We start from the raw sequence: 16,147 nt of genomic DNA on the forward strand, positions 1-16,147 counted from the left end.
CTACGATTCTATGATCTCATCCATTGACTTCAGCTCCCTAAACAAATGGCTGGATCATCCCCTGACTGTTGCTTCCATTGTCGAACAACTCCTGGCTGAACCCATTCAATTCATTACTCTGCTAGTTAGGTGTGTGTCCTACCAAGAAGATCAGTGAATTTTTTGCTCCTGGGTCTTCTATAGCTGCTTCTGCATGGATCGGTTATTGATTGGTCCTCCGGTCAGGTACTTCACTGAAGATCGTACTGTGCTTCCAACTGCCAAGCCAAGGTCACTCCCAAGACTCTGCCTCCTATCTCTTTGAACCTTGCCTTCTTGACCGTCCATTATCCTGCCTTTACAAATGTTTTCTGCTAAAAGAAGGCTGAGGTCCTGCCACCCCACAGGCCTCATGATTGTCCCGCTGACCTACCTGGCACTTCTCCCCGAGGACAGGTGTATTCCCTATCCCTACCTGAGACCCGAGCCATGTTTCAATACATCCAAGAGAATTTAGCCAGGGGATTTTGTAAGTCCTCTTCTCCTGCTGGTGCCGGTTTCTTCTTCATGACCAAGAAGGATGGTTCCCTATGCCGTTGTATAGATTATAGAGGTCTTAACAAAAACAAAATTAAGAACAAGTATCCTTTGCCTTTGATTTCTGAGCTTTTTGACAGAATCTGGGGAGCTAAGATCTTTTCTAAATCGGGTCACCGAGGGGCTTACAACTTGATTTGTATCCTTAAGGGTGGCGAATGGAAAACTGCTTTTAATACCTGTGACGGTTACTACCAAGTTTTTTGTCATGCCCTTCATGTTGTGTATCGCACCCACTGTGTTTCAGGAGTTCATAATGATATCTTCCAGGAACTCCACTATGTTTCTGTGGTTGTGTATTTTGACAATATCCTGATATTCTCTCCAGATCTTCAGGAGAACACGTCCGTCAAATTCTGCAGCACCTCCGGGAGAACAACTTAGTTCTCAAATTGTCCAAATGTGCCTTTGAAAAATCCTTGCCTTCTTGCCCTTCCATGTATTCATTGCCTCAAACCAAGATCTCAAAATGGCTCCTGAGAAGGTTTCTGCTGGTCTATCCTGGCGCCGTCCTCAAGGTCTGTGTGCCATCTAGTGCTTCATGGGTTTCTCCAACTTCTACAGGCAATTTATACTGCCCTTCTCGTCTTTTATGGCACCTATCTCCGCCTTAACCAAGAAAGGGGCCAATGCGAGAGCCTGGCCTGAGTCAGCCTTCCAGCATTTAAGAGGCCTTTACGAGTGCTCTGATTCTGTATCATCCTGATCCCAATAAGCAGTTTCTATTGGAACTAGATGCCTCATCTGTCAGTGCCAGGGCAGTGTTTCTGCAAAAAACTTCTTTGATGAAGCCGGTCTCTTGTGTTTTTTTTTCTCCAAACTGTTTTGCCAGCTGAGCGAAATCATACTTTTGGGGATCGCGAGCTTCTGTCTATTAAGATGACGCTTGGACATCTATTGGAGAGTGCCAGCCCTCCGGTGATAATTTACATGGACCATAAGAATGTGACATTCCTGCAGTCCACCCAGCAGTTTTATCCCCACCAACCCAGTTGGGAACTCTTCTCCACTCGTTTTAACTTCAAATTGCACTTCCATCCAGCGGAGAATGTGAAGGCTAATGCCCTGTCTCAATTCTTTGATGTAATTTATTCTATGGAAAAGCCCCAGCACATCATCGACTCGGTCCGGTATATTGAGGTAGTCCATGTTATTTCTAAGGACTTTCCTACAGGAAAGACATTTGTCCTTTCTGCTAGAAGGAAGAAGATTCTGTCTTGGGGATATGAGTCCAAGTTGGCTGGTCATATGGGCATACATAAGTCTGTCAAGCTGAATGCTCACCACTTCTGGTAGCCCTCGATGGTCAAGGATGTCCATAACTTCGTAACCACTTGTTCACAGTGCGCAGGAAACAAGTCTTCCAGGGATAAGCCTGCTGGTCTCCTCCAGGCACTGCCGATTCCTTCCACTCCCTGGCAACATATCGCTATGAATTTCATCATGGATCTTCTCTGGGTTGTGGTGGGCTGGTTCTCTACAATGGCTCATTTCATACCAATGTATGGCTTTCCCTCTGCTAAGCTCACCAGGCAGTTCTTCCAGCATGTGTTTAGTCTCTGCTGTCTTCCTCTCTACATATTTTCGAATCGTGGAGTCCATTTCACTTCTAAATTTGGAGAGCCCTGTGCAAGCTACAGAATATCCAGTAGAACTTCTCCTCCGTTTACCATCCGCAGACCAATGGGCAAGTGGAATGGGTAAATTAGATCCTCGAGAGCCATCGTTGCCACTTCATCTCTGCCCGTCAGGATAACTGGGTGCAACTATTCCCACAGGTGGAATTTTCCTACAATAACCACCTTTGAAAGCCTTCAGGAGCATCTTCATTCATTGTGGCATACTCCCAGCATCCACACGTACCCTCTCCTATATCTGCTTCCTATGGAATACCAGCTGATGATTGCTCTTTTGGTGACTTTTTTCAGATCTGGTGGCAAACCCAGTCTTCCTTTCTTAAGGCCGTGTCCCGGATGAAGATGCATACAGACAATAAAAGAAGATTTCCACATCAGTATCACCCTGGAGATAAAGTCTGGTTATCCTCTTGGAATATTTGGTTGAAGTTGGACCATTCTGGATTCTCTGGCAAATCAACCCGGTGTCCTATAAACTTCATCCGCCGCACAATCTTTGGATCTCAAATGCCTTTCACACCTTGCTCTTGAAATCAGTGGTCTTAAATTATTTCTCCAAGGCCTGCACTCCTGCCCCTACCTCAAATGCTAGAGGTCCTTTAGGTGTGTTTGAGTTAAAGGACATTTTGGACTCTCTTAAGAGGGTCTGGTGAAATACCTTCTATTTGGTTGACTGGAGGGATTTTGGGACCAAAGAGAGATCTTAGGAGCGCTAGGAACATCCATGCCCCTGCCATCCTCGAGAGGTTCCTCCGACGGTCTGGCCAAGAAAGTAGTGGGCATAAGGGGGGTATGGTGACGATGGTAACTTGTATGCATCAGCGCCCCTCTACTCACTGTGCAGTTTCTCCCCGCATTAGGCCTTTCTGCTAGTCTGCTTTATGCTGTACTGCTGCATTACTTGTGACATTCATTTAGTCTTGGGGGGCCTGTCCAGTCTTTGCTGGAATTTACCCCTGCTAGGTCCTGCAGAGATTAGGTGCATTAGCTTATCCTGTGCTAGCAGGGCCTTTATTAGGCAGCTCCACCTACCGCTCCCCTCCTGAGCATTGGACATCTCTGCTCCTGACCACGGTTACGTGTTTTGATCCTGTGCTGCCTGCCCTGACCTCAAACCGTCTGACCACATTTTTTTCAGCTGCTGCAGTCTTGGGGACTGCTCTGAAGTGGTACTTGGTGACTACCTGTCGCCCAGCCTGTCCTCACCACCAGAGGCTCTAGTAAAAACCAGGTGACGGTCCTCCAGGGTACGCCGCGCCCGTGGAGTAGCGGGTCCACACCCACCGGTGTTATGACAGCCTCTACTATACACATTGTATCACATGACGGGATTATGTACAGTGAAGAGCAAAAGGATAATGATGTTGTGACCTTCTGACATTCAGGCTCCAGATCTCACCATCCACTTCTGCTCTGATCGTCAGACTCCCATCTTTTATAGACAATCATCTTTCCTATCTCAGACATAAATGTGACTTGCAGCTATTTAGCATATGATTAGTTATGCGGATTCTCGTCAGGTTGCTGCGTTGTTACTGTTTTCCTGTCCTCCCCTTCCCTAATAGCCCCATGACCGTATCACACAGGGTGGGATTGGATACACGGCAATGATTAACCCTCTCTCCGCCATGTCTCCTCAGGCCTCACAGGTGGAGAAGTCTTTGGTTCAGCAGTTGGAGTCTCTGAAAGAAGAAAACCGTGATCTGACACTGAGACGAGGACAGTTCACCCCTGTCCTGCAAAGTCTGCAGAGTGAGGTGGGAGTAGAAGAGTGCAGCTGAATAGGGGGGCCGGGCAGCACGGGGACCAAGGAGGGGGCCAGGCACAGCAAAGACCGACGAGGGGGGCCGAGCAGTGCGTGGGGACCAAGGAGGGGGCCGGGCACAGCAAAGACCGACGAGGGGGGCTGAGCAGTGCGTGGGGACCAAGGAGGGGGCCGGGCAGCACGGGGACCAAGGAGGGGGGCCAGGCACAGCAAAGACCGACGAGGGGGGCCGAGCAGCGCACGGGGACCGAGGAGGGGGATGGGCAGCACGGGGACCAAGGAGGGGGCCAGGCACAGCAAAGACCGACGAGGGGGGCTGAGCAGTGCGTGGGGACCAAGGAGGGGGCGGGGCAGCACGGGGACCAAGGAGGGGGGCCAGGCACAGCAAAGACCGACGAGGGGGGCTGAGCAGTGCGTGGGGACCAAGGAGGGGGCCGGGCAGCACGGGGACCAAGGAGGGGGGCCAGGCACAGCAAAGACCGACGAGGGGGGCCGAGCAGCGCACGGGGACCGAGGAGGGGGATGGGCAGCACGGGGACCAAGGAGGGGGCCAGGCACAGCAAAGACCGACGAGGGGGGCTGAGCAGTGCGTGGGGACCAAGGAGGGGGCCGGGCAGCACGGGGACCAAGGAGGGGGGCCAGGCACAGCAAAGACCGAGGAGGGGGGCCGAGCAGCGCACGGGGACCGAGGAGGGGGATGGGCAGCACGGGGACCAAGGAGGGGGCCAGGCACAGCAAAGACCGACGAGGGGGGCTGAGCAGTGCGTGGGGACCAAGGAGGGGGCCGGGCAGCACGGGGACCAAGGAGGGGGGCCAGGCACAGCAAACACCGAGGAGGGGGGCCGAGCAGCGCACGGGGACCGAGGAGGGGGATGGGCAGCACGGGGTCCAAGGAGGGGGCCAGGCACAGCAAAGACCGACGAGGGGGGCTGAGCAGTGGGCGGGGACCGAGGAGGGGGCCGGGCAGCACGGGGACCAAGGAGGGGGGCCAGGCACAGCAAAGATTGAGGAGGGTGGCCAAGCAGCGCGCGGGGACCGAGGAGGGGGACGGATGGCACGGGGACCAAGGAGGGGGGGCCAGGCACCGCAAAGACCGAGGAGGGGGCTGAGCAGCGCACGGGGACCGAGGAGGGGGACGGATGGCACGGGGACCAAGGAGTGGGGGCCAGGCACCGCAAAGACCGAGGAGGGGGCTGAGCAGCGCACGGGGACAGAGGAGGGGGACGGGCAGCACGGGGACCAAGGAGGGGGGCCAGGCACAGCAAAGACCGAGGAGGGGAGCCGAGCAGCGTGTGAGGACCAAAGAGGGGGCCGAGCAGCATGTGGGGATTGAGGAGGGGGGCCAGGCACAGCAAAGACCAAGGATGGGGGCCAGACAGCGTGCGGGGACCGAGGAGGCGGGTCAGGCACAGCAAAGACCGAGGAGGGGGGCTGAGCAACGCACGGGGACAGAGGAGGGGGGTCAGGCGGGGCAAAGACCAAAGGGGGGGGTCAAGCAGCGTGCGGGGACCGAGGAGGGGGGCCGAACAGCGTGTGGGGACTGAGGAGGGGGGGTCGGGCAGTGCGGGGACCAAGAAGGAGAGCCGAGCAGAGCAAAGACCAGAGGGGGCGGGCAGCACAGAGGTTGAGAAGGGGGGCCTGGCAGCGTGGGGACTGAAGAGGGGGGCCGGGCAGCGCGAGGACTTAGGAGGGCTAGGCAGTGCGGGGACCGAGGACGGGGGTCGTGCAGCGAGTGGGGACAGAGGAGGGGGGGCCGTGGAGTGCGGGGACCGAGGAGGGGGACTGGGCAGAGCAAAGACCAAAGAGGGGGGCCGGGCAGCCCAGAGGCCGAGGAGGGGGGCCGGGCAGCATGGAGGCCGAGGAGGGCTGGGCAGCATGGGGACCGAGGAGGGGAGCCCTTCAGCACAGAGATCGAGAAGGGAAGCCTTGCAGCGCGGAGGCCGAGGAGGGGGGCCAAGCAGTGCGGGGACCGAGGGGGGCCGAGCAGCACGCTGGGACCAAGGGGGGGGGCGAGCAGCGAGTGGGGACTGAGGAGGGGGGCCATTTAGCGCAGGGACCAAGCAGGGGAGCCGTGCAGCGCGGTGACCACGGAGGGGTGTCGGACAGAGCGGAGTCCGAGTAAGGGACAGGGCAGCGCGGAGGCGGGATGAGCAGCTCGGATGCAGTGGGCAGTATGTGGGGTTCTCACTATCTTGATCTCTCCTATTTGCTCTGCAGAACACTCTTTTGCTGGAGAAGAAGAGGGACATGGAGTCACAAATTAATATTCTGCGGGGGGACAACGAGAGTGCGCAGAACGTGATGCTCCACCTGAAAGAGGCAGCCCAGCAGCTGGAGAGACAGAAGAATGAGACAGATGTAAAGGTAATGTAGTGAGGACAGAGGGCACAGAATCTGTAGACCTGTCCCCTTGGCCCCTGTCACAGGACAGGTGCACAATGATGGGAGTTATCTCTGCCTCTGTTGATGACTGGAGACTAGGCGGCGCAGCTACCGGACACAGCGATCTGACCCACGGGCAGCACGGAATTTTCTATACTAGAATAATAGGAAAAGCATGAATCACAAATCTATCCACAAAAAGCTGAAACCGAGAGAGGGATGATGGGTGGGATTGGTGGGCTACATCGGACAATGTCATCTACTGCTGACATCAGCGTGCGCAAACATTCCATGAGAGGGAAAGCACTACTGCAAAAAATGCACACAACAAATCTACTGATACAAAAATGGTAATACAAGTTTTATTGGCACAGACAAGAATAACAACAACAATTAACATCAAAACAAAAACACCATAGCCGCTCAGAGTAAATGATGCAATGCCTGATAACACCAAAACTGCAAGAAACATCCCCAGACTAAACCGAATGGCTCATGAGGCAGTTGTAGTTACCCTACAACAGGACCCTAAGTTAACTTTTTCAGCTTCATGGGGCTTCCGCGGCAGTGTATCCTTCTAAACTACCGGTTATTGGACTGGTGTGTTGCAGTTCTCCTGGTTTCTTAGGGTCCTGTTTTAGGGTAATTACAACTGCCTCATGAGCCATTCGGTTTAGTCTGGGGATGTTTCTTGCAATTTTGGTGTTATCAGGCATTGCATCATTTACTCTGAGCGGCTATGGTGTTTTTGTTTTGATGTTAATTGTTGTTATTCTTGTCTGTGCCAATAAAACTTGTGTTACCGTTTTTGTATCCGTAGAATTGTAGTGTGCTTTTTTTTTTTGCAGTAGTGCTTTCCCTCTCATGTTTTGTTTCTACTTACTACTGACCTTGCACCCCTAGTTTGCTTATCTTTATATATTTAGCTGTGCGCCCGGTCTTCTTTCTTTTTCGTCTACGTGAGCAAACATTCATCACCCATGTTGAAGACGATGTGTGAGAACAGAGAAGACACCAGAAAAACTAATTCAGTCCCATTATGTCCGGATTAGAACAACTAGTTACGATTGTGTAGCAGCTCACTCGGGAAAAAAGGGAACACAGTAAAAACTGTCACTGACCCTGCCGGTTCCTGTACAGACTAGAGATCCTGACCCCGCAGGTCCTAGTTCCTGCGTGAGCCGAGATAGCCCTAACCACAGACTAGACGATGGCAACTTTGATCTAAGCTGCCTGACAGGCCGACGAGCGCTTCACGTTCCTCCTAAAGAAACCTGAGGGCAGAGCAGAGTGTGAATTACCTACAGAAGGGTGAGTGTGTTTTCAAGAATCAGAAAATAGGAGCAGAGTAAAGGGCATAAACACCAAGGGGATAAACCCTGGCTGGTCTTCCACTGACTAACATAAACTACAGCAGTATGGCTGGATATCAAAAAGAGACTATCACCAGCAGGAAATACCAGCAGGGGGAAAGTATAGAAAGCTGCATCCGTAAGGTGATAGGGCAGACAAATGTATAAATGAAAACACCTGTTACCAGAAAAGACTGAAGTAAGGATAACAGAAACTTAACACCCGGAGAAAAGGTGAATCTGCTGTGGCTCAGCAGACAGAGAAGCCGACCACAAAGCGCAAGATCAAAGGTTTGAACCCAGATGCATGACACCAGTCCACTATAAATGTGGCGTAAACCCTCCAGCCCTCCCCCCTCTCCTGGTCTATAACCTCCGGCCCCTCGCCCCATAGTGGTGCAGAGCTCACTGATACCAGCACGGGCCTGCAATAGCAGCCATTGAAGTAACAAGTCCGTCCATGACAATTCTTCCTGAATCTTCCACCATCACCTGTGAGTGATATTGAGATGTGGAAGGAACTGCAGCAACTCAGCCACGAAGAGACCCCATAAATTTACAGAGCGGGGGCCAAAAAGTCACAATACCGTACGTAGGATAGAGTGGTGTAAATCCGCCACCACTGGACTTTGGAGGAGACTTGTTCTTTGCATCTGATGTACCCATAATGGTGCCCAGACCACAGGGTCTATACATACATGAAGGGGAGAACACGAGTGGCCGCACAAAGCCTGGACTTCAGCCCCATTCAACACCGGGTCGTGAACTACAACAGACACTGTTGGCCCAATCTCTTCTCAACATCAGGGTCTGACCTCAGAAATGCTCTCCTGGAAGGGGAAAATATTTTCCAAAATCTTGTAGGAATTCCAGAAGAGTGAAGCCGTTATATCTGCAGACAAACAACATCATATTAATGTCTATGGATGTAGATGAGAACAGAGAAGCCCCCGGAGGTGGATGTGGGGGGCACATACTTTCTCCATATTAATGTCTATGGCTGTAGATGAGGACAGAGAACCCTTGGAGGTGTATGTGGGGGGCACATACTTTCTCCATATTAATGTCTATGGCTGTAGATGAGGACAGAGAAGCCCCCGGAGGTGGATGTGGGGGGCACATACTTTCTCCATATTAATGTCTATGGATGTAGATGAGGACAGAGAAGCCCCCGGAGGTGGATGTGGGGGGCACATACTTTCTCCATATTAATGTCTATGGATGTAGATGAGGACAGAGAAGCCCCCGGAGGAGGATGTGGGGGGCACATACTGTCTCCATATTAATGTCTATGGATGTAGATGAGAACAGAGAAGCCCCCGGAGGTGGATGTGGGGGGCACATACTTTCTCCATATTAATGTCTATGGCTGTAGATGAGGACAGAGAACCCTTGGAGGTGTATGTGGGGGGCACATACTTTCTCCATATTAATGTCTATGGCTGTAGATGAGGACAGAGAAGCCCCCGGAGGTGGATGTGGGGGGCACATACTTTCTCCATATTAATGTCTATGGATGTAGATGAGGACAGAGAAGCCCCCGGAGGAGGATGTGGGGGGCACATACTGTCTCCATATTAATGTCTATGGATGTAGATGAGTACAGAGAAGCCCCCGGAGGTGGATGTGGGGGGCACATACTTTCTCCATATTAATGTCTATGGCTGTAGATGAGGACAGAGAAGCCCCCGGAGGAGGATGTGGGGGGTGTTATGACCCCAATGGCGAGGGTCTCAGAGGAACGTGAAAGTCTGCAGAATACAAAAATCCAGCTCATAGGGCAGTGGTAACTGGGTTGACCATATATCTACTCCTAACGCCAACACTAGAAGTAGCCGGGGATCATTCCTACGTTGATTCTAGATGACACGCGCCAGCCGGAGAATCTAGCTACCCCTAGTAGAGGAAAACAAAGACCTTTCTTGCCTCCAGAGAAGGGGACCCCAAAGCTGGATAGAAGCCCCCCACAAATAATGACGGTGAGGTAAGAGGAAATGACAAACACAGAAATGAATCAGGTTTAGCACAGAGAGGCCCGCTTACTGATAGCAGAATAAAGAAAGGTAACTTATATGGTCAACAAAAACCCTATCAAAATCCACACTGGAGATTCAAGAACCCCCGAACCGTCTAACGGTCCGGGGGGAGAACACCAGCCCCCTAGAGCTTCCAGCAAAGGTCAGGATATAGATTTGGAACAAGCTGGACAAAAATACAAAACCAAAACAAATAGCAAAAAGCAAAAGGCAGACTTAGCTGATATAACTGGAACCAGGATCAGTAGACAAGAGCACAGCAGACTAGCTCTGATAACTACGTTGCCAGGCATAGAACTGAAGGTCCAGGGAGCTTATATAGCAACACCCCTAACTAACGACCCAGGTGCGGATAAAAGGAATGACAGAAAAACCAGAGTCAAAAAACTAGTAACCACTAGAGGGAGCAAAAAGCAAATTCACAACAGGGGGGCACATACTTTCTCCATATTAATGTCTATGGATGTAGATGAGGACAGAGAAGCCCCCGGAGATGGATGTGGGGGGCACATACTGTCTCCATATTAATGTCTATGGATGTAGATGAGGACAGAGAAGCCCCCGGAGGTGGATGTGGGGGGCACATACTTTCTCCATATTAATGTCTATGGATGTAGATGAGGACAGAGAAGCCCCCGGAGGAGGATGTGGGGGGCACATACTTTCTCCATATTAATGTCTATGGATGTAGATGAGGACAGAGAAGCCCCCGGAGATGGATGTGGGGGGCACATACTGTCTCCATATTAATGTCTATTGATGTAGATGAAGACAGAAGCCCCCGGAGGTTAGTGTGGGAGGAGGGCACATTCTTTTCTGGTAGTTTCTGTAGTTTCAGAAGTAAATAATCCTCTGATAGTGTTAGTCTTTCCTTAGAATGTGACATCATGAAAATAAATGTTTCTTCCAGATGCTTGAGAAAAGTTTAGAAGTTGAGGTTCTAAGAGACAGTCAGCGATCTCTGCAGATACAAGTGATAGAGCTACAGGACGAGCTGAAATTGAGAGACAGTCACTTTCCTCTGCAAGAAAACCGCTACTCCCTGCATTCTGAGATGCAAGAGACCTCAGGAGGCCCAGAACATGAGGTAAGGAAACATCACTGCCTGTGCAATGCTCTGCTGCCCCAACTCCTATTCCCCATGACCCTATTAGTCCTCCACATGGCCCCATCATGAGTACTCCATATGGCCCTCATCATCTGTCCTCCACATGGCCACCGTCATCAGTCTTCCACATTGCCTCCATCACCAGTCCTCCACTTGGCCCACATCACCAGTCCTCCACTTGGCCCCTGTCATCAGTCCTCCACATGACCACCATCATCAGTCTTCTTCTACATGGACCCCTTCATCTGTCCTCCACATGGCCGCCGTCATCTGTCCTCCACATGGCAGCCATCATCTGTTCTCTACATGGCCGCCGTCATTTGTCCTCCACATGGCCACCGTCATCTGTCCTCCACATGACCTTCATCATCAGTCCTCCACATGGCCCCCGTCATCAGTCCTCCACATGGCGCCGTCATCAGTCTTCCACATGGCCCCCGTCACCAGTCCTCCACATGGCCCCCGTCACCAGTCCTCCACATGGCCCCCGTCAGCAGTCCTCCACATGGCCATCATCATCAGTCCTCCACATGGCCCCCATTACCAGTCCTCCACATGGCCCTCATCATCAGTCCTCTGGACTCTTATCCGCACATAACTTGTTACCAACTGCCTGAATCCATGTATTTTTGGGGTGGTGCTGTGCGAACCAAATATATTCAGAATTTTTTGTGTCAAACATGAAAAATGAAGATCACGCGTTCAGTTGTTTGGTCAGTTGCCATCTTGGCAGATGGTGGTTCTTTTAGTGTAGGCTCATTTGGTGAGTTGTTTTGTTGTTGGTTCGTTTCAGGTTTGCAGGTTTATTTTTTGGTTGGTGGGTCGTTTAGTTTGTGGATTGTTGGCCAATCAGTAAGTGAATCTTTTTCTTGATTGGTGGGTTACTTGATTGAGGGGACAGTGGCCAGGTGAGCAAGAGGCTCACTATCTAGATTGGTGGCAATGTCACCTATGGGGTTTTTCTCAGTATGAAGGTATGTGGCCAGTTTGGAAGGTGGGTCTTTTTCTCGATTCGTGGGTCACATGGTTGGTGGGTCGATGGACAGATCAGCAGGTGGGTCTTTTTGGATAAAGGTACCTTCACACGAAACGACATTATAACGATATCGCTAGCAATCCGTGACGTTGCAGCGTCCTCGCTAGCGATATCGTTTCGTTTGACACGCAGCAGCGATCAGGATCCTGCTGTGATGTCGCTGGTCGCTGAATAAAGTCCAGAACTTTATTTGGTCGTCCGATCGCTGTGTATCGTTGTGTTTGAAAGCAAAAGCAACGATACCAGCGATATTTTACACTGGTAACCAGGGTAAACATCGGGTTACTAAGCGCAGGGCCGCGCTTAGTTACCCGATGTTTACCCTGGTTACTAGCGTAAAATGTAAAAAAAACAAACAGCACATACTCACATTGCGTCCCCTGCAGTCTGCTTCCTCCTCTGACTCAGCGCCGCAAAGTGAAAGTGAAAGCAGCACAGCGGTGACGTCACCGCTCTGCTCTCACTGTACGGCGCTCAGTCAGTCAGGAAGTGGACGCAGGGGGACGTGAATGTAAGTATGTGCTGTTTGTTTTTTTTAGATTTTACGCTGGTAACCAGGGTAAACATCGGGTTACTAAGCGCGGCCCTGCGCTTAGTTACCCGATGTTTACCCTGGTTACCAGGGGACCTCGGCATAGTTGATCGCTGGAGAGCGGTCTGTGTGACAGCTCTCCAGCGACCAAACAGCGACGCTGCAGCGATCGACATCGTTGTCGCTATCGCTGCAGCGTCGCTTCGTGTGAAGGTACCTTTATAGTTGTCTAGTTGAACCCTCACTTGGTTGGTGGTTTGGTTGGTAGGTTGGTTGCCAGGATAGCAAAAGAATCAGTTCTGTGTCTAATGACATGCACATTTGGTGGTCAGGTTAGCAGGTGGGTTGTCTATCTGAAGGTTCACTTGGTTAATGGTTTGCCAGGTTAGTAGACAGTTAAGTAGGTGGGTCACTTGGTTGGTGGTTTGGTGGCAAGATAATCAGATGCGACTTTTCTCAGGTTAGTCATTGGGTAACTAGGTGGGTAATTTCTAGGGCTGGTGGCTGAGACGCTTGGTCAGGTTAGCAGGTGGGTGTTTTGGTGGCATGGTTCGATAGCTACTTGTCCTTACAAGTATGTGGCATCATCTCCTTATAACTTCTTTAACCATTTCAAGAAACCACAGCTCTGCGGTTCTGTCCCATAGAAAGACGTCCCAAAGTGAAGCTCCTCCATAGATGTCTGCAAGTTCTTTATAAAGTGTATCTGATTCAAAGTACCCGAAAACTGTGTAGTAATTGTTCAGAAGTATCTGTGACCCTCTTAATAACATGAAATCCAGTTTGTGCCCACTAGTGAAACACTACACTCCTTCTTGAGTCCTGAAAATAAAATTGCTTTGCATTCCAGAGCACGTTGCTGAACCCCTCGCTTCAGTGTGGAGGACAAGGAACAGAAACCACTGGTTACATGACCTCATACAAACTACAAAGAGAGCAAGAACTGATCAAGGAAAAAGAAGTAGAGATTGTGAGGCTCCAAGATCTGGTGAGTACGATTATCAGACCGTAACATGGCACAGACATGTGTATATATGCGTGGTGTCCACACCTCACCTCCTCTGTCTTCACAGCTCAACCTTCAATATATAGAAATCAAATCTTTGCAGGAAGAACTTCAAAAACTTCGTGAAATGTTACAGCAGAATGACCGCGACAGCGTTTTGAGACAAGCAGTATCCGACCGTGATGAAGCCATTATGAAGTGAGTCAGCACAATGGGCAACGAAGAATAAAAACATGTTGATGGGATGGCGGGTGCGTGGGATGAAGTATGACCGGATGGCGGGTGCCAGAGACAACATATGACCGGATGGCAGGTGCCCGAAGCACCATATGAGCGGCGGCCCAAAACGACGTATGAGCAGCTGGCGGGTGTCCAAGACAACGTCTGAGCCTAGGGCAGGTGCCTGAGGCGATGTACGAGTGGGTGCCGGGGTTGACATACGAGCTGAATGCGGGTGCTCAATACAATGTACAAGCAGGTGGCTGGGACACAGTTCTTGTGGCTAGTGGGTGCCCAAGGCGCCGTACAAGCGTCTGGCAGGTGCCCAAGACAACGTACAAGTGTCTGGCGGGTGCCCAAGAAGACGTATGAGCGGATGGCGTGTGCCCAAGACAACATACGAGTAGATGCCGGGGCCGATGTGTCAGCTTATGGCGCGTGCCCGGGACAATGAACGAGCAGATGGCAGGTGGCCGAGATGTTTCAGCGGCTAGTGGGTACCAGTGCCGACGTATGAGCGGCTGGCAAATGCCGATGTACGAGCGGCTGCTGGGTACACGAGACAACGGACGAGCTAATTGTGGGTGCCAGGGTTGACGTACGAGCTGATGGTGGGTGCCCAGGACAACGTACGAGCAGATGGCGGGTGCCCAGGATGACGTACGAGCAAATGCCGTGTACTTGGGGATGTCGTATGAGTGGCTGGCAGATGCCGATGTACGAGCGGCTGCTGGGTACGAGACAACTGACGAGCTAATGGTGGGTGCCAGAGTTGACGTACGAGCTGATGGTGGGTACCCAGGACAACGTACGAGCAGATGCCGTGTACTTGGGGATGTCGTATGAGCGGATGGCAGGGGCCTGGATAACTGGTGATGCGGGCAGAGAATGAATAAGGTCACAATACACACATATCACTTCTTCCTCTGTAACTTGTCTACTACTGATGGTGCAGACTGACCAGTTAAATGCCTTCTATCCTCTACAGAAAAGGAGAATTGGAATTGGAGTTGGCAAAATGTCGTCTGGAGAAGGAGTCAATGAGCCGTCAGCTCCTCAGCGCAGTGGAACAGAAGGTTATACTGAGTCAGGAGCTGGAGGCTTGGCAGGTGAGACCAGGACATGGTTCATATCTAGGCAGTGTCTAAAGAAGCTCTGGGATTAGAGGGTCCTTCCCCTGTCTGGTGTTGCTATGACTGTAAATGTTCAGCAGAATCTTGGAGCTGGGGCACTTAATTCTCTGCAAATCAATTGGACGTAGTGAGTGGTGGTGCAGAGTATGTAGGATGCCACCTCTGCCCTTAGTACAAGCCCATAATCGCCGTCTAAGTGGTCTCCTCGTATGGGTGGCAAATACCATGCGGGCAACAGATTGGAAGGCAACGCGCCCATGTACCTGCGCCCAGTGGAGAGGCCCATGAGTCTTGGTTCTTTTCGATCCAACTGATCTTTTTTCTGTTCTACTCACAGGACGATATGCAGATTGTTATCAATCAGCAGCTGAAGTCCCAAAGGGAGCAGGAAAGGACGATCGAGACGGCACCATCCACCCCCACCAGAAGAGACAGCCGCCGAAGACCGCGAGATGGCGGCAACAGCATCTTTTCAATCTTCAAGAGGAATTAAGATGAGAGGCTGCTCTGAACCTTCAGCATACTCTGGAGAAATGGCCAGGATCAGGGACACCCTCCCACCATATCATCGAGCATGGCTCGGAGAGTCACTCACCCCGATGAGTGACTGCACAGAGCTGGATAGGCGCTTGTGACCATCCAACCTCCAGCGAGAGGACAGCAAATCCCACCTGACTGCTACACCCAGCAGAACCAAACGCCGGTACATCCGACACCGGGTGCTTCCTTTTATACCAGAGGGTTGTATCAGCTGCCTATCCTATCACCCTGCAGGGGCCAAGTCCAGGTCTCATACTCGCCTCCACATCTCACCCGGTTGTGGGTGGAGCTAGCTTGTGTCCACGTGCGGCTGTCTGCCGGGCTGTACAGTCACTTCTGTATATACTGTTCATTATGTATATAAATATATAGGAATATTTTATAATGTCTCCATGCCTGTAATAAATGGAAATGCAGAGTGAGGAGTGGACTGGAGGGGGTCAAGAGAACGGTAAGTGGGGTGCAGATGGAAGGAGCGAGCAGCACAAATGTGGAGGGTGCGAGCGCCACATGCATGGAGGGCAGGGGGAAAGAGGGAAGGAGCCAGCGCCACATGCAGAGAGAGCAAAGGGAGGTGGAGCAGTGAGCGACTGCACATCACGTGTGGAGAGCAGAGGGAGGGAGCGAGCGCTACACATGTGGAGGGGAGAGGGAGCGAGCATGCATGGAGGGCAGGTGAGGGAGTGTCGTGTGCGGAGGGCAGGGGGAGAGGGAGCGAGCGCTACACATGTGGAGAGGAGAGGGAGCGAGCATGCATGGAGTGCAGGGGAGGGAGTGTCGTGTGCGGAGGGCAGGGGGAGAGGGAGCGAGCATGCATGGATGGAA

General features: G+C 51.8%; 1 protein-coding gene across 2 annotated transcripts in view; it reads left to right on the forward strand.

The window, feature by feature from the left end:
* The window catches only part of BICDL2 (BICD family like cargo adaptor 2), a 33,254-nt gene extending 17,499 nt beyond the window's left edge, over positions 1-15,755 (forward strand). For both annotated transcript variants that reach the window (XM_077273660.1, XM_077273661.1), the window contains exons 4-10: positions 3,854-3,970; positions 6,196-6,342; positions 10,659-10,835; positions 13,275-13,412; positions 13,498-13,628; positions 14,638-14,758; positions 15,120-15,755. In XM_077273660.1, coding sequence (XP_077129775.1) covers positions 3,854-3,970; positions 6,196-6,342; positions 10,659-10,835; positions 13,275-13,412; positions 13,498-13,628; positions 14,638-14,758; positions 15,120-15,275 — 987 coding nt within the window. In that variant the 3' untranslated portion in view covers positions 15,276-15,755. The remainder of the gene's footprint in view (positions 1-3,853; positions 3,971-6,195; positions 6,343-10,658; positions 10,836-13,274; positions 13,413-13,497; positions 13,629-14,637; positions 14,759-15,119) is intronic.
* The last annotated feature ends 392 nt before the right edge of the window (positions 15,756-16,147 follow it).

This window comes from Ranitomeya variabilis, chromosome 7 (assembly GCF_051348905.1).
Source record: "Ranitomeya variabilis isolate aRanVar5 chromosome 7, aRanVar5.hap1, whole genome shotgun sequence".
NCBI classification, from domain to species: Eukaryota; Metazoa; Chordata; class Amphibia; order Anura; family Dendrobatidae; genus Ranitomeya; species Ranitomeya variabilis.